General features: G+C 36.8%; 2 protein-coding genes across 2 annotated transcripts; both read right to left on the minus strand.

Annotated features, from left to right (window-relative positions):
- Positions 1–1,826: 1,826 nt before the first annotated feature.
- On the minus strand, positions 1,827–3,637 carry LOC123616217 (vomeronasal type-1 receptor 4-like). The gene is given in 2 exon segments (XM_045515028.2): positions 1,827–3,489; positions 3,491–3,637. Coding segments are annotated over 2 exon segments (942 nt in total). The 5' UTR covers positions 3,623–3,637; the 3' UTR covers positions 1,827–2,679.
- A 12,079-nt stretch (positions 3,638–15,716) lies between these two features.
- LOC123616218 (vomeronasal type-1 receptor 2-like) lies at positions 15,717–18,167 on the minus strand. Its single transcript, XM_045515029.2, has one exon. The coding sequence runs from the start codon at positions 18,150–18,152 to the stop codon at positions 17,235–17,237; it is 918 nt and encodes a 305-aa protein (XP_045370985.1). The 5' UTR covers positions 18,153–18,167; the 3' UTR covers positions 15,717–17,234.
- Positions 18,168–19,652: the final 1,485 nt, after the last annotated feature.

The following is a 19,652-nucleotide window of genomic DNA, read 5'->3' on the forward strand; positions in this document are numbered from 1 at the left end:
TTGATGTCCTCTTTTACATCTTCTATTGCAACTCATTCTAGTTATCACATTTCCAATTATGGTATTGTCCTTTTTGTAGGGTTCTGCTTGTTTTCTATTGAGAATAAACCTTTACAATTTCTTTTAGCATAAGTTTAGTATTGCTGAATTCTTTAGTTTTTGCTTATCTGTGAAATTCGTTATCTCTCCTTCTATTCCAAAGGACAGTCTTGCTCGATGGAATATCCTAGATTGAAGCTTTTTCACTTTCAGGACTTTGTATATATCTTAACACTCCCTTATGACCTCAATGTTTGTGTTGAGAAATCAGCTGAAAGCCTGATGGGGCTTCCCTACAAACTATATCTTTGTAGCCAACATATGGACACAAAATTAGTTATTGAAAGATGAATGGATAAAGAATACATGGTATGTATATATATATATATTATACATATGAAATATATATACACCCAATAAAATGCTATTAAGCCATTAAAAAGAATGAACTGTTGCCATTCATAACAACATAGATATACTTGGAGGATACTATGATTAGTGAAATAAATCAGACAGAGAAAGACAAACACTATATGATATCACTTATACATGGACTATAAAACAACAAACTAGTGAATATAAACAAAAAGAAACAGAGTAACAGATATAGAAAACACACTACTATGTATAAAAGAAAGAAGCTACACAGATATATTGTACAGCACAGGAAATATAGCCAATATTTTCCAATAACTACAAATGGAGTTTAATGTTTTAAAATTGTGTATCACTATGGTATATACCTGAAATATATACAATATTATAAGTCAATTATATCCTAAATTTTAAAAATTAAATTTGAAATGAAAACTAAAAGTGAACACAAAAGTAAATTTAAAAATTAACAAATAAGTATGTAAATAAATTCCTCGGTGGTGAGTTCTGGGAGAAGAAGGTGGGATACAGTGAGTACATTATTCTCACCATTCCTTATATTATAAAAGGGGTTTAACAGTATTCAAGAAATGATACTGTGACTCACCTTTAAATGTATCATGGAATTTATAGGTAAAAGCTAACAAATAATGAGTGTAAAATTTTAAAAGGAAAGATATCAATTATAATATAGAATTATAGTTAAAAATTAATAGAAAAACTGACATGGGTCAAGTAAGAAACTCCATGGATACCAAAATGTATCCATTTTTATATTATATTGAAATACACAAATTTTAACCAAAATTTTTTATGATGTTCATTGAATGTTATTTCAAGAAGGATGGCAAAATAATATACTTGAATTAGGAAAATGAAAAAATATGTTATGGAATTTTAACAGACAACTAGCAAAGAAATATACTCTTCAAGTAATATTCACATTAAGATGTGTCAACACTATAATTAGAGCTATTTAAAATTTTTCATAATGTCATTCAAATATATTCAACTCTGTATAATAAAGATGATTGATTTTGTATATATATATGTGAATATGGATACATTTACATACACACAGATCACTGAGAGAGAGACACAAACATTTTTAGGTGTGTGTGTGTGTGTCTATAATTTCATCTTCTTGCTTAGTGATCTAGTTTGTGGTAAATATTCAAGTGTCTCATGTGAGCTGAAAGTATTGGTTTCTCTTTGTGTTACAAGAATCAATCTAAATATCCATTGAGTCAAAAGAAATTTTTCTTTTTCACCTATTGAATTTTCAATCCTTGGCATTGGCTTCAGAAGGTAAATATAGGAAAAGCATATAGAACTCTCTTAGAATTGAGATAATGTCCACTTTGCTTCTTCAAGATCATGAAGCCACGTTGCCACAAGAAAGACTGGATTCATGTTTCCCTTTCATATGGCACTGCCTGCAGTGCTCTAAATTTAATGAACGTCTCCATCACAAAAGAATTTCATCACACTGGAGACACAAGTGTGCAGCTCTAAACCTCTTTCGTGACAATATGCCCAAGTCATCTTCACAAAAGAGAGAAAAATCTGCCTTCTGCAGATGCCATTCCATTTCATTCACAAAGTTTTCAATCGTCACAATCAGCTGATGTTGTTGAAAACTATGCTAAAATGTAATTTTATGCTCTTCTTTGCCCCACTTCAGTTCACTCTGGCCATTTCTACCTGAAAATGTATACACACGCTCATCTCGCTACACAACATCATGTTTCACACAAATCACTGCCATCTCTCTAAGTATAGAACTTTATCAAATGCAAGACTGACTCCCAAAAGCTTTCCTCAATGACTGAATTTCCCCTCCAGCACCACTGTCTTCAGTTCCACAATGACCTGATACAGACTGTTCCATTTTAAACTACATTTTCTTAATATTCTGTGCCTATTTCATTTCTGACAAATTTGCTGTGATAGAATTCAGTTACACACTTACATACTTTGCCATAAAATCCAGATTTTTTTTCAGGACCTGATGTTTATTATTGCATGAATTTGGGACTCCTTCGTTGCAAGCACTAGTGAAAAAGGCCATTATATAAGTATCACATGAGAAATATGGAAATTATGTAATATTTCATTACACTTATTATTATAACCTGCCTTACTTCAGAGAAGACGCTCTCTGTGTTCTGTTTACCATTGTCTGGTAAGCCACTCATAAATTTACATAGGACTCTGAGTGAATTGAGTGAATTACCAAACAAATGTAGTGCAATTAAGTACAATTTACATCCTTCTCACAAGCTTAGTGGATTCTGCATGCTTTATCCGGCCAAAGCAGAGCCTGAAAATCCTGGAGTCACATCTGATGAGCAGAAAGGGGCTGACAGCTGGGAAACACGCAATCATTATTGCAGAGGTTTTCATGATAAACAAATTAAGACTATTAAAAACAGCCAAAATGATATTACTGATGAAGGAAAGGGTGTTAAAGAAGACAAAGGTGCTCACCAGGAGAAGGATGGTTTTAGTGGCTCTGGTCTCAGGGGAGGATGTGGAGGAGACTTTGATCCTAAGGATATACTGCACCCTCTTCTTGTGCCTGTACAGGGTGAAAACTGTGCAGCCACTGGCCAACATCATGAGGACAAAACATAAGACATCAGGGAAGGATATCAATGCTGCATATAATGACTCCGTGGTTGGATCAAGACGAACAGAAGAACAGAGTCCAAAACTTTTTCTGTCTGTGGTGCTTGTGTTGCTCAAATTTCCAGTCATATAGATAGGATAAATGACATTGATCAGCATGTTAACGATCCAACACAGGGTAATTGAAGGGACAACTAACCTGAGAGCCTTCACTTTAAGCTCTGCCAACCTGGAGTTCCTGGGACTGATCGTGATGACCTGGAAGACACTCAACAGGCAGGTGGTGCCAATGGACACTCCCCTGCCCACTATGCGGACATAAGGGAAAAATTTGCATTCAAATTGTCTGTTGACATGATGCCACGCAAAATTTGTCACTGTATAGTGGAATCCACTAGAGAACAGAACCAAGATGTTGCCTACAATTAGGTTCTTGACAATCAAAATCTATAGTCCTCACCCTATGTCCCATGCAATAAAGGAAGAGATAAAGGTAAAGAAGAGAGAAATTCCCCAGAAGTCCGATTATGGTTTGTATTAAGAAGATCGATCCTGCTGCCAAATCCCTGGCAGCCATCCTGTCGGGTCTCAATGACTGCGAGTTGAACAAGAGGATCCTGAGTGGGGATAGGAAGCTTGGGCCACATGTACCTCATCAGCTGAAATGCAACATTGTCCTCTCACCAAGAGTTCCTATTCTGAAATAATTACTTAACCTTTGCCTGTGACGTCAACATTTCCAAGGGTTGAATGTTTCACCGTGAAAGGACGCTTGTAATGTATGAATCACTGCTGTTAAAGTCACACATGCAGTAACTTCTTTCTTCATCACAAATTCATAAAGCAGACACCATTATATTCCTTACAAAGGTGAGGACAACATAGGCACAGAGAGGCTAAATATTTCATCTAAATTCACTCTCTGGTTAGGGCAGATCATTAGTGGGGATTTAAACCTGGCTGGGCTGGTAACAGTGATAGTGCATTTAATCCAGAATATACAAACATACTAGTTACCTCTATTCTTTAAGTAAAACAGATCCAAATTTAGTTTTGTTATTTCAGCTTACCATTTCAATTTAGATTGTGGCCTTCTATTTTAAAATTTAGAGTCACAATGTTCCACTTGCTTATGAAAATTATTCCACAGGTAAATATAAACTTTGAATGAAGATTTAGAGATGACTCAGAAAGTGCAGATGTATCAACTGCAGCATAAAAATGCAAGTTCGTACCCCTGACAAGATGGATTTCATGAATGCAACAGTGACTCAACATTAGGATGACAACAGACTCACCTACTTTCATTCCAGGAAAAAAAGTACAATTTCACAAGTCACAGGGACTATGGGACAGGAAATCCTGATGCCTGATAAATGGAGCACGGTATATAGAAAATTATTACTATGCAGATCATACACATATCTATTTATTAATACAAGAGTTAATAAATGTATTAGCAGTAAGGCAAGATTTCTGAAAGTGATGAAAACACAAGACTCTTACAAAATGGAATGTTAAGGCAAGTAACTTGTGTATGGGATAAAGAACACATATTTTTGCATTGATATTATAATATTTCAAAGCAGCAGAAATATCACAAGAAATATCTGAGCCTAAAATGGTATCTGAAAAGTACAAAGCTCTACTTTCATAAATGCTGCTTCCTTAACTTTAAGTGGGAAGAGTCTCTCCATAGTCAGTAGAGACACACTTATTAAACTTATTAAGCTCCTCATACACCAAGAGCTAGAGATAACATTTCTATTTCAGCAACAGCTGTCAAACACACTTTTTCTGTCCAGAATCAGATGACCCCTGTACATGCATCCTACTCTGTGTTACAAGTATGGAGTATTAAGGACACACCTCTGACACCTGAAAATTCTGTCTATGATTCCTGTAAAGTACACTGAATAGGAGAATGACTTGGAAACTATAGACCCTAAGCACATTACAAATCAAATTTCATCATCAATTGCATTAAACCTCAGCGATCATTGTAATTAAGGACTACACACATGACACTAGGAGCCATCAGGGATGGTGAGAGTTCTAGGACCCCAGCTCTCTTCACTATCTCACTTCATGCCTCAGGATTTTTTCCACCCTCCTGCATGGCTCTGGTCCTGGACTCCATTCATACAAGGAGATTCCCTTTATCCAATATTCACTTACCCTGTTTTTGATACAAATCCTTCCTTTATAGACTCTACCACTCAGATGAATACAAAGAAAACCCACAGACTGCTTCCTGCTGCCTGGATGGTGGGCTCAGCATGAAGATCAAAGCCATCAGTATGTGTACAAGAGGGGCAGCGAGACCCTGAGATATGAGCTGGTGATCCTCCGACCTCCCCTCCCCTCAGAGCTGCAATTACCACGTCACCTGCAGCAGCCCTGGCAGGAACAGGCTTAGGAGAGCTGATTATTTTTGAGAACTTTTTTCCAGTTACTAATTACCAGGGATGATTATAAGTTGCTAGCTGATTTACCTTAAGAGACTATTGGAGTGTTTGTGAGAGCTTCTTACTTTTCCATGACCCCTGGAGCAGTCAGTGGCTCACACGGAGGGAGCAGGAAGTACTTAGGTTTGACACGTAAACGACTGGCTGTAACTGTGTCTCAGTGGATGATCTGCTCCTAGAGTAATTCTACCCAAGACAGTTATTTTCTAATTTCATACCACTGAGCTGCACCATCAATTAAGTTATGAGCAAAGAAATGGAATTTGTCCTGAGAGGAATATCAATAGGGATACAACTAACAAGAGGAATATGATGCTAGTAAACTACATCAGCTGTCACTGCTCTCATCTGCACAACTCAACAGCAAGGAATACATAAACTGTTAGGAAAATACATTTACCAATGCTGACCCTCACTCCTGATAGAAAGCAAGTTTTTTTCCCCAGGCTTTTTAAACAATATTTTTATTGAAGTTTACTTAATTTCCAGATATTTATTTCAGGTAAACAACAAAGTGATTCAGTTATACACACACATAGATAGATATTCATATTTTTTTCCAGATTCTTTTCCACTAAAGCTTATTACAAGATTTTGAATATAGCTCCTTGTGCTATACACAGTCCTTGTAATTTATCTATTTTATGTATAGGAGTGTGTATATGTTAATCCTAAACTCCTCAGTTATACCTCCTCCCCATTACTGCCACTATCCCCTTTGGTAACCATAAATTTGTTTTCTGTGTCTGTGAGTCTATTTCCATTTTATAAATGAGTTGATTTGAATCACGTTTTTGGATTCCACACGTAAGTAATAGAGAAAATACGTCCTTCTCAGTCTGACTTACTTCACTTAAGATGATAATCTCTAGGTCCATCCATGTTGCTGCAAATGGCATTATTTCATCCAAGTTCATGGCTGAATAGTATTCCATTGTATAGATATACCACATCTTCCTTATCCATTCATCTGTCCATGGACATTTAGGCTGCTTCCATGACTTGGCTGCTGTGAATGGCGTTGCTGTGAATAATCAGGTGATTTTATCTTTTCAAATTTGAGTTTCTCTCATCCATCTGCTCAGGAGTGAAATTGCTGGGTAACTCTAGTTTAAATTTCTTGAGCAACCTCCATACTATTCTCCATAGGGCCTGCACCAATTTACATTCTCACCATTGGTGTAGGAGTATTCCTTTTTCTTCAGCCTTCTCACGCATTTATTACTTGTAGCCTTTTAAAGGTTGGCCATTCTCACTGGTATGAGGTGATACTTCATTGGAGTTTTGATTTGCACTTTTTAAAAATTAGCAATAACAAGAATATTTTCACCTGCCCATGGGCCGTATGTATGTTTTCTTTGGAAGAATGTGTATTTAGGTCTCTGCCCATTTTTTGAATCAATTGCTTGGGGCTTTTATTAAATCATTAAACTGTATGAGCTGTATGTATATTTTGGAAATAATCCTGTGTAGGTCACATCATTTACAAAGGTGGCATCTGTTCTAGTGTATAATTGGGATTATTACTTAATTTTATTTTTATTCTATTATTGTGTTTCTACACATACTGGATTTCAACTGTTGGTGTCACAGATTTCCATGATACTAGCTACTTAAAACAACACTTATCCATTTTGTCACAGGTTAGAGTTAGGGTTAGGGTTAAGGTTAACAGTGAAAGTATTCTAGATGATAGGGGATTAAAAAATACACACACACACACACACGCAGAGATACATGAAGGATACAAAAAGGCCCTTGAGATATGTTGTCTTGTGGGGCTCCTGTCCATATAAATAAAAATTAGAACAAACTAGTGACAATAAACAAAAAGAAACAGAGTAACAGATACAGAAAAGAGACTACTGTGTAAAAAAGAAATACACTACAAGGATATACTGTACAGCAAAGGAAATATAGCCAATATTTTACTATAACGACACATGGATTATAACCTTTAAAAATTGTGTATCACTATGATGTATACCTAAAATACATATAGTTATAAATCAATTATACCACAAGTTTTAAAATTTAAATTTAAAATAAAATCTAAACATGGAGGAGGAGGCCAAGATGGCAGAGTAGGACACATGTAGCTCACCCTCTCCCACAGATACACCAAGACTCACATCCAGGGACCCACTCAGCCAACCAGAGCACCTGCGGAACTCTGACAGAACACTGTCCTCTTCAAAAGACAAAGATGCCAAAAATCTGGTAGGAGAAAGGAAAAAACAAAAAGGAAGATGAAAAGGCAAAACAGTGCAGGACGCTCCCGCGGGGAGGGAGCGGCAAAGGAGGACTGGCGCTCCTTTGCTGGGTCTCCCCTCTCCAACGGAGGGGCCAGCGGGACGGAGGGGGAGCCTCTGAGGCTCGGATCTGTGCGGAGCAGCCCTTGACAGACAGAACTGGGTTGAACGGGCAGGGAGGGTCCCTGCGACACCCAGCCTGAGACCCGAGCTGGGGGCCGGGCCAGGCCGCCCAAGCCGGCCAGAGGACGGGGGCGGCTGCGCTGAGGCAGCCCCGGGGGACTGAAGGGGCTGCACAACATGGATGAGTGGGTGCACAGAGCAGAACAACCTGCGTCCTCCATGAAACAGCACGGTTGATGTGCCCTGGGGGAACGGGTGCACACCCCCATCTCCGAAAACCGTGGAAGGTTTTCGGGGAGGAGAGGCGGGGCTCAAGCGCAGCAGCCATGTCCTCCGGCGCTTGGCACCCAGGTGCTAGGAGAGGTGCGAAACCTGAGTCCACGCCTGGGGCTCTGCAGCCTCGGAGGCCAGACAGTGACTTGTTTGCAGCCCTAATCAGATAGGATCCTTCCACCCTGGTGCCTGGCAAAGTTCGCGCTGCCAGAACAAACAAGGAGCTGAGTTTGCGCACGCAGCAGCGGCGGAGGTGTTCCGCAGTCTTCCCCGGCCAGCCTGCGGAGCGCCGACCCGGGGCAGAGCGCGCGGTGCCGAGCTGCGGAGGGATCGGCGCCGGGAGAAGGCAGGTGGCCCCCCGCCTTTCCAGCAGGATCTCTGTGCTGGGAGGGGGCGCGATCTGCTTGCCAACAGGCAGTGGGAGCAGCACAGACAAGGCGCCAACAGAGGGCCTGGGAAACAACAAGCCGAGCTCGCGAAACAGGGCGAAGACAGAAAGACTTCTCATTAAGAGCACACAGTCTCCAGGAGAACACTCCCCCGCTTTTTTTTTTTTTTGATCTGTTTTTGCCTGTTGCATTTTCTGTTACCTTTTTGATTTTTGCTTTTTAAACAGTTGTATATCCTCCCAGTTTTGGTCCCTTTTGAATTTTTCTTTTAAAATGGTATTGTTATTTTGAAAGATCCACGTCGTGTCATTTTTCTCTCTTGGTTTTTGATCGCCTTTTGTTGATTGTACGCAGGTTTCAAATCTTTTTTTCCTCTTTTCTCCTATTTTGGAGCTTTTGGGGAGACATCTCAACCCGATTGCTGTTCTGCTTCATCTTACTCTTCAGTTGTTCATTGTACACTGTTTTCAGGCCTTTTTTTCCCTCCCCTTCTTCGGAATTCTCTCTTTATATCTTTTTTTTTTTTTTTTTTTTTTTTTTTGTCCTGTTTTTTATTACCTTTTTGATTTCTACTTTCTGGACGGTTGTGTATGCTTCTAGTTTTGGTTCCTTTTTGAATTTTCCTTTCTAGACAATTGTGTGTGCTTCTAGTTTTGATTCCTTTTGGGTTTTTCTCTTAAAGTAGTTATAGTGTTGTTTTTTTAAAGGGAATCCACTTGATTGTATTTTCACTTCTGGGTTTCATCTGTTGTTGATTGTAAATGGGTTTTAGGTGTCATTTATTGATCTTTTTTTCCTTTTTTTTTTTTTTTGAGGGTTTTAAAAAAGATGTCAACTCAAATGCTAGTCTAATTCAAACTGCTCTTCTATAATGGACTATACACTATTTTCAGGCCTTTTCCCCCTCCCTTCTCTTAAAATTATCTCTTTATTTTATCTTTTTTAAAATGTGTTCTATTTTCTATTACCTTTTTACTTTCTACTTTCTAAACAATTTTATATGCTTCTAGTTTTAAGTCCTTTTTAAATTTTTCTTGTAAAGTATTTATGTTATTATTATTTTTTTAAAAAATACACCTGATTTCATTTTCATTTCTTTTGGTTTTGATCTCCCATTATTGATTATAAATAGGTTTCAAATATCATTTTTGGATCCTTTTTCCTTTTTTCCTTAAGGGTTTAAGAAAAAAAAAGACGTCTCAACTCGAAAGCTAGTCCGATTCAAATTGTGATTCTATAATTGATTATACACTGTTTTCAAACCTTTTTTTCTCCCTTCTTTTAAAATTCTCTTTCTCTCTCTCTCCTTTTTTTATTTTTTAAGTTTTATTCCTACATAGGCATTATATAGATAAATAAATAAACTCCTTTAAGGACCACAATAGATACTGATACTCCATAAGCCACAGTACCAGAGACATATGAGCAAGACGAAGAAGCAGAGAAACCATTCCCAATTAAAAGAACAAGAGAAATCCCCTGAAAGAACGATCAATGAAATAGACATCGATAGCCTACTAAATCAAGATTTCAAAGAAGGAGTGATCAAAGTATTGAAGGAACTAAAAGAGATAGTGTTTAGAGATATAAAATATGTCTAAAATGAAATCGAAGCTATAAAGAAGAGCCAAGTAGAATTGATAAACTCATTGGCTGAGATGAGAACAGATCTAAAGGCTGTGCAAAACAGACTAGTTAATGCAAAGGAACGAATTAGTGACCTAGAAGACAGGACAACAGAAAGCACCCAATCAGAACAACTGCAAGATAAACAAATAAAAACAAATGAAAGCGACATAAGGGAGCTATGGGATAATATAAAGCATGCCAATCTTCGCATAATAGGGGTCCCAGAAGGGGAAGAAAGATCAAAGGAGATTAAAAAGGTTTTTGAAGAAATCATGACTGAAAACTTCCCAAACTTAAAGAAGGAATCAGATATCCAAGTACAGGAAGTTCAAAGGGTCCCAAACAGGAAGAACCCAAACAGACCTACAACATGACATATCATAATCAAGATGGCCAGGGTCAAGGATAAAGAAATGATCCTAAAGGCAAGAAGAGAAAAGCAAAGAGTGAGTTACAAGGGAACTCCCTTAAAGCTTTCAGCAGATTTCTCAACACAAACACTACAGGCCAGAAGGGAGTGGCAAGATATATTCAAAGTCCTGAATGAAAAAAAAAAAAGATGCAGCCTAGGATACTTTATCCAGCAAGGCTATCCTTTAGGATAGAAGGAGAGATAAAGAATTCCACAGACAAGCAAAAACTCAAAGAGTTTAGCAACACTAAACCCATGCTAAAAGAAATATTGAAAGGTCTATCTAAATAGAAAAGAAGCAGGATGCTACAAAAATGAGAAACTCATAACTGGAAAGATGATAACTCATGAATTACAAATAAAATAAACATGAAATTGCAAAAGAAGACATTTAAATCATTAAGAGTGGGAGAGGGAAGCAAGAAAATATGGAGTATTTTTTTCTTTCATTCTTTTAAAAATTTTTTGTTTTTGGTAGGATGGGTTTGAGATATAGTAATGGGCTAACAGACTTACAGAAAAGGGTAACCACAAGCCAGAAACTTACAAGGGAGTCACAAAAACTAAATAAAATCCATGATAATACAAAGGAAAATTACCAAACCACAAAAGGAAGAAGAAAGGAACAAAGAGGAAATACCAAATCAACTGCAAAGATAAGTTCAAAATGGCAATAAGCGAACATCTATCATTAATTACTGTAAATGTTAATGGACTAAATGCTCCAGTCAAAAGACACAGAGTGGCAGACTGGATAATAAAGCAAGAACCTTCAATATGCTGCATACAAGAGACCCACTTTAGGGAGAAGGACACATATAGATTGAGAGTGAAAGGATGGAAAAGGACATTCCATGCAAATGGAAAAGCCAAAAAAGCAGGTGCTGCAGTACTGATTTCAGACAAAATAGACTTTAAAACAAAGGCCATAAAGAAAGATAAAGAAGGACATTTTATAATGATTAAAGCAGTGATACAAGAGGAGGATATTACACTCGTTAATATATATGCACCCAATATAGGAGCACCTAAGTACATAAAACAATTACTAACAGAGATAAAGGGGATATTGATGGGAATACAATCATAGTCAGAGATTTTAACACTGCATTAACATCACTAGACAGATCTTCCAGACAAAAAATAAACAAGGCAACAGAGAAATTAAATACTACAATAGAAAAATTAGATTTGGTGGATATTTTCAGAGCATTACAACCCCCAAAATAGGATATACATTCTTTTCAAGTGCACATGGAACATTTTCCAGGATTGATCATGTACTTGGGCACAAGAGAAACCTCAGCAATTTTAAGAGGATAGAAATTATCTCAAGCATCTTTACTGACCACAATGCCATGAAACTAGAAATCAACCACAGAGAAACAAAGGAGAAAAACAGAAAAGCATGGAGATTAAACAATATGCTATTAAAAAACCAATGGGTCAATGAGGAAATCAAAGCTGAAATTAAAAAATACCTTGAGACAAATCAAAATGAAAGCACAATCACTCAAAATCTATGGGAAACAGCAAAGGCAGTGCAAAGAGGGATGTTTATAGCGATACAGGCCTTCCTCAAAAAAGAACAATCTCAAATAAACAATTTACCCCACCAGCTGAAAGAACTAGAAAAAGAAGAACAGAAAACTCCAAAAGGCAGCAGAAGGAAGGAAATTATTAAGATTAGGAAGGAAATAAATCAAATACAGATTAAAAACACGTGTCATAGAAAAAAATCAATCAAACCAAAAGCTGGTTTTTTGAAAAAGTAAATAAAATCGGTAAACCTCTGGCCAAACTCACAAAGAAAAAAAAGAGAGAGCACAAATTAGCAAAATAAGAAAGGATAATGGAGAAATTACAACAAATAAAATAGAAATAGAGAATATCATACAAGAATATTATGAAAAACTATATGGAACCAAACTGGATAACCTAGAGGAGATGGACAAGTTTCTGGAAACATACTGTTTCCACCAAGACTGAATCAGGAAGAAACTGACCACTTGAACAAACGGATCACGAGAAATGAAATCGAACTAGCAATAAAAAACCTCCCTACAAATAAAAGTCCAGGACCGGACGGCTTCACCGGGGAATTCTACCAAACATACAAAGAAGAACTCATACCAGTCCTTCTCAAACTCTTCCAGACGATTGAAAAGGAGGGATTACTCCCAAACTCATTCTATGAAGCCACCATCACCCTGATACCAAAACCAGGCAAAGACACTACAAAAAAAGAGAATTATAGGCCAATATCACTGATGAACATAGATGCCAAAATCCTCGCCAAAATATTAGCGAATAGAATCCAACAACACATAAAAAAGATTATACATCTTGACCAAGTGGGGTTCATCCAAGGGACACAAAGGTGGTTCAACATACGCAAATCAATCAAGTAATACATTAGATCAACAAGAGAAAGGACAAAAACCACATGATCATCTCAATCAATGAAGAAAAAGTATTTGATAAAATTCAACACCCATTTATGATAAAAACTCTCACCAAAGCGGGTATAGAGGAAACATACCTCAACATAATAAAAGCTGTATATGACAAACCTACAGCCAGCATAGTACTCAACAGTGAAAAACTCAAAAGCTTCCCACTAAAATCTGGGACAAGACAAGGATGCTCACTATCACCACTCCTATTCAACATAGTCTTGGAAGTTCTAGCCACAGCAATCAGGCAAGAGAGAGAAATGAAAGGGATCCAAATTGGAAAAGGAAGTGAAAGTGTCACTATATGCTGACGACATGTTACTATATATAGAAAACTCTAAAAGGTCCACACAAAAACTACTAGAGCTGATTGAAGAATTCAGCAAGGTAGCAGGTTACAAGATTAATGTTCAAAAATCACTTGCATTTCTTTACACTAATGATGAATCAACAGAAAAAGAAAGTAAAGAAACAATCCCCTTTAAAATAGCACCCAAAGTTATAAAATACCTAGGAATAAATCTAACAAAGGAGATGAAAGATTATACACAGAAAACTATAAACCATTGATGAAGGAAATTAAAGAGGACTTTCAAAAATGGAAAGGTATCCCATGCTCTTGGATTGGAAGAATCAATATTGTTAAAATGGTCACACTGCCCAAGGTAATCTACAGATTTAATGCAATCCCTATCAAATTACCCAGGACATATTGCACAGAACTAGAAAAAATCATAATAAAATTCATATGTAACAATCAAAGACCTAGAATTGCCAAAGCATTACTGAAGAGAAAGAAAGAGGCTGGAGGAATAACTCTCCCAGACTTCAGACAATACTATAGAGCTAAAGTCATCAAGACAGCATGGTATTGGTACAAAAACAGATATATAGACCAGTGGAACGGAATAGAGAGCCCAGAAATGAACCCACAAACTTTTGGTCAACTAATCTTTGACAAAGGAGGCAAGAATATACAATGAAACAAAGACAGTCTCTTCAGCAAATGGTGTTGGGAAAACTGGACAGCAGCATGTAAATCAATGAAGCTAGAACACTCCCTTACACCACACACAAAAATCAACTGAAAATGGATCAAAGACTTAAACATAAAACAAGATACAATAAATCTCCTAGAGGAAAATATAGACAAAACATTATCTGACATACATCTCAAAAATTTTCTCCTAGAAGAAATAAAAGCAAGAATAAACCAATGGGATCTAATGAAACTTACAAGCTTCTGCACAGCAAAGGAAACTATAAGTAAACAAAAAGACAACCTACGGAATCGGAGAAAATTTTTTCAAATGAAACCGACAAAGGCTTGATCTCCAGAATATATAAGCAGCTCATACAACTTAATAAGAAACAACCGAACAACCCAGTCCAAAGATGGGCAAAAGACCTAAACAAGCAATTCTCCAAGGAAGATATACAAATGATCAATAAGCACATGAGAAATTGCTCAATATCACTAATTACCAGAGAAATGCAAATGAAAACTACAATGAGGTATCACCTCACACCAGTCAGAATGGCCATCATTCAAAAATCCACAAATGACAAATGCTGGAGAGGCTGTGGAGAAAGGGGAACCCTCTTACACTGCTGGTGGGAATGCAGTTTGGTGCAGCCACTATGGAAAACAGTATGGAGATTCCTCAAAAGACTAGGAATAGACTTACCGTATGACCCAGGAATCCCGCTCCTGGGCATATATCCAGAAGGAACCCTACTTCAGGATGACACCTGCGTCCCAATGTTGATAGCAGCACTATTTACAATAGCCAAGACATGGAAACAGCCTAAATGTCCATCAACAGGTGACTGGATAAAGAAGAAGTGGTATATTTATACAATGGAATACTGCTCAGCCATAAAAACCGACAACATAATGCCATTTGCAGCAACATGGATGTTCCTGGAGAATGTCATTCTAAGTGAAGTAAGCCAGAAAGAGAAAGAAAAATACCATATGAGATCGCTCATATGTGGAATCTGAAAAACAAAAACAAAAACAGAAACAAAAACAAAAACAAAAACAAAAACAAAAAAAGCATAAATACAAAATAGAAAGACTCGTAGACATAGAATACAATCTTGTGGTTGCCAAAGGGGCAGAGGGTGGGAAGGGATAGGTGGGATTTCAAAATTGTAGAATAGATAAACAAGATTATACTGTACAGCACAGGGAAATATACACAAGATCTTATGGCAGCTCACAGACGAAAAAAATGTGACAATGAATATATGTTCATGTATAACTGAAAAATTGTGCTCTACACTGTAATTTGACACAACATTGTAAAATGATTATAAATCAATGAAAAAGGTTAAAAAAAACATGCATATGAAAGTAAATAAATAAATAAACAAAGAATTAAGTAAATAAATTCCCCTGCGGAGCTTTCTTGGGAGAAAAAAGATGGGATATGGTGAGTAAATTATTGTTGCAATGTCCTTATACAATAAATGGGGTTTAATAATATTAGATAAATGACACTATGATTCACTTTTAAATATATGATGAAATGTAAACATAAAAACTAACAAACAACAAGTACACAACTTTCAAAGAGAACACATCAATTATAATGTAGAATTATATTTAAAATTGATAGAAAAATTAACATAGACCAATTTTAAAATTACATTGATACCCAAATGCTTTTATATTAAATTTAAGTAGACACATATATTAACCAAAAATTGTTTACCATGTTCATTGAATGTTATTTCAAGAGAGATGGCCAATTAATAGAATTAAAGCAAGAAAATGAAAGAATACGTTAGGATTTTTTACAAAGAACTAGCATGGAATTATACATTTCAGGTATCAGACATCTGAATATTTGTCAATATTGTAATTAGTTTTATTTTCAGTTTTTCTTAATATACAGCATTCAAATATATTCATAGATGCACAATAAACATGACTGATTTTTTATGTATATGTGAATATATATACATATATACACAAGATCACCAAGAGACATACATACATATTTGCAGGTATGTGTGTCTATAACTTCTTTTTCTTGCTTTGTGACCTCATTAGTGGTAAATATTTAAGTACCTCACGTGAGTAAACAATATTGGTTTCTCTTTGGTTTACAAACTTCAATCTAAATATCCTTTGGGTCAAAATAAAGTTTTCTCTTTCAGCTATTGATTTCACAATCCTTTGCTTTGGCTTCGGGATGTAAACATAGAGAAAAACCATATAAAATTCTCTCCTAGATTTGAGGCAATGTTCACTCTGCTCCTTGAAAATCAAGAAGCCACACTGCCCCGGGATCTTAAGAATGGATTCATGTTTCCTTTCCATGTGGCTCTTTCTGCAGTGCTCCAAGTTTAATGGACACTCCATCACAAAAGAATTTCAATGAACTGGAGACATGACCGTGCACCTCAAAACCAGTTTTGTAACAATATGCCCAAGTCATCTTCACAAAAGAGAGAAAAATCTGCCTTCTGCAGATGCCATTCCATGCCATTCACAACTTTTGCAATTGTCATAATCACTGGATATTTTTGAAAAATATGCTAAAAATGTAATTTTATGCTCTTCTTTGCCGAATTCAGTTCAGTTTCTTCATTTCTACCTGAAAATGTTTAAACATGCTCATCTCCCACACAACATAACATCCCAAAAGAAACATCACTGGAGCCTCTCTAAGGATAGATCGTTACCAGGCTCAACACTGACTCCCAAAAGCTTTCCTGATGACTGGATTTTTCCTTCAGCACCATGGTCTTAAGTTCCACAATGATCTGACATAGGCTGTTCCATTTTAACACACCTTTTCTTAACATTCCATGCCTACTCATTTCTGGGAAATTTACTGTGACAGAATTCAGTTACATACTCATGTCTCCATAACATCCAGATTGTTTCAGGACCGTGTGTTGATTATGTTGATTATTGCATAAATTCTAAATTCCTTCACTGCAAGCACTAGTAAAAAAGGCCATTACATTAGTATTACATGAGAAATATGGTAACTTATATAAAATTTCATTATAATTACTATTATAACTTGCCTTACTTTGAAGAATCTCTGTGTATTCTGTTTACCATTGTGTAGTAAGCCACTCATAATTCTACTTACGACTCAGTGAACTGAATCAATTACCAAACATGTATAGTGCATGTTTGTACAATTTATATCTTTCTCATAAAGTTAGGGGATTCTGGTACACCTTATCTGGACAAAGCAGAGCCTGGATATCCTGGAGTCACAAATGATGAGAAGAAACGGGCTGATAGCTGGGAAACATGCAACGATTATTTCAGAAGTTTTTAAAAAGAACAAATTAAGACTGTTAAAAAAAATGAAAAGAATATTACTAATGAGGGAAAAGATGTTAAAGAAGATAAAGGTGCTCACCAGGAGAAGGATGGTTTTGGTGGCTCTGGTCTCAGGGGAGGATGTGGAGGAGACATTGATCCTATGGATGTTTTGGACCCTCTTCTTGTGCCTGTACAGGATGAAAACTGTGCAGCCACTGGCTATCACCATGAGGACAAAACTTAAGATATCAGGGAAGGATATCAATGCTATAAATAATGAGTCTATGGTTTGGTCATGACAAACAGCAGAACAGTATCCAAAATTTTTTCTGTTTGTGATGCTTGTGTTCAAGTTTCCAGTCATATACACAGGATAAATGACATTGATCAACATGTTCATGATCCAGCACAGAATAATTGAAGCAACGACCAACTTGGGAGCCTTCACTTTAAGCTCTATGCACCTAGAGTTCCTGGGACTGATCGTGATGACCTGGAAGACACTCAACAGGCAGGTGGTGCCAATGGACACTCCCCTGCCTACTACACGGACATAAGGGGAAAATTTGCATTGAAATTCACTGTTGACATGCCACGCAAAATTTGTCACTGTATAGTGGAATCCACTAGAGAAAAGAACCAAGATGTTGCCTACAAGGAGGTTGTTGACAATCAAATCTACAGTCCTCAACTTATAGCCAGTGCAAAAAAGGAAGACATAATGGTAAAGAAGAGAAAAATTCCCAAAGAGTCCGATTATAGTCACTAATAAGAAGCTTGACCTTATTGCCAAATCACTGGCATCCATCTTGTCAGGTCTCAATGTTTAGAGTTGTCTTCTGAGCTAGAGGATCCTGAGTGGGAGGCGTGGATCACATGTATCCTGTCAGCTGAAATCCAATATTCTCCCATCAATAGTTCCTACTTTGAATCACTTACTTAACATTTCCCAGTCACGTCAATGCATCCAAGGGTTGAATGTACAACCACTGCATGAATGTTCTTTGCAATGGATGAATCACTGCTGTGAACGCATGCATGCTGTAACTTCTTTCTTCCTCACAAATTCATGAAGTAGACACTACTAGATTCCTTACAAAGATGAAGACAACAGAGGCACGGAGAGGTTGAGTGTTTCGTGTAAATTCACTCACTGTTAAGGGAAGTTGGTTAGTGGGGATCCGAACATCTCTCAGCTGCTAATGATGATAGTGCATTTAATCCAGAATGTACTAAAGTGCTAGCTACCTCAGTTCTGGTTTAGATAAACCAGATCTAGATTTAGTTTTACTTTTGCACCTTGCCATTTCAATTTAGGTTGTGGTCTTCTATTTTAAAATTTAGGTTGTGACAAGATTCCAGTTATTTATGAAGACTTATTCTACAGGCAAATATAAACACTGAAGAAAGCTTTAGAGATATTCATAAAAAGTAGATGCACCAACTGCAATAGAAAACCGCAGGCAGCGGCCCCTGACAAGATGGGTTCTAGGACCAGAAGAATGGCTCAGTTTTTATTGTTCTTGGGTTATTTGTTTGTTTGCTTTGGTGGAGGAGAGTTAATTAGGTTTATTTATTTACATATTAAGTTTCATTGAGGTACTTGGGATTAAACCCAGGACCTCATGCATGATAAGCATGCATTGTAACACTGAGCTCTATCCTACCCCTAAGAATTGTTCAATTTTGGTCAGAACAGAAAGATACATTTACTCTCATTCCAGGAACAAATATACAATGGCACAAGTCAAACTAACTATGGGATAGGAAACACTGATGCCTGTTGAATAGTGCACGGTAGAAAGAAAATTATTACTAATTACAGATCATATGCATATCAATTTATTAATTCCTGAGTTAAACAAAACTATTAGCAGTAACACAAGACAGGTGAAAAAGAAAAAAATACAGACACATGCAAAACTGAACGTTAAGGCAAGCAACGTGTGTACGGGATAAATGACACACATTTGTTGCATTGATATGATAATATTTCAAACTAGCAGAAATATCACAGGATACATTTCAGCCTTAAAATGGTACCTGAAACACATGAACTTCTCCTTTTCTTAAATTTTGCTTCCCTAACTTTATGTGTGAAGAGTCTCTCCATAATCAATAGCAACAAAATTTTAAATCTATTAATCACTTCATACATCCAGGGTCAGAGACAACATTTCTATTCCTGCATTGGCTGCTAGACACACTCTTTCTGCCCAGGACCACCTGAATCCTGTACATGCATCCTACTCTGTGTTACAAGTATGGAATATTAAGGGCATTCCTCTGACACCTGAAAATTATGTCT

Source organism: Camelus bactrianus, chromosome 9, assembly GCF_048773025.1.
Source record: "Camelus bactrianus isolate YW-2024 breed Bactrian camel chromosome 9, ASM4877302v1, whole genome shotgun sequence".
Taxonomy (NCBI): domain Eukaryota; kingdom Metazoa; phylum Chordata; class Mammalia; order Artiodactyla; family Camelidae; genus Camelus; species Camelus bactrianus.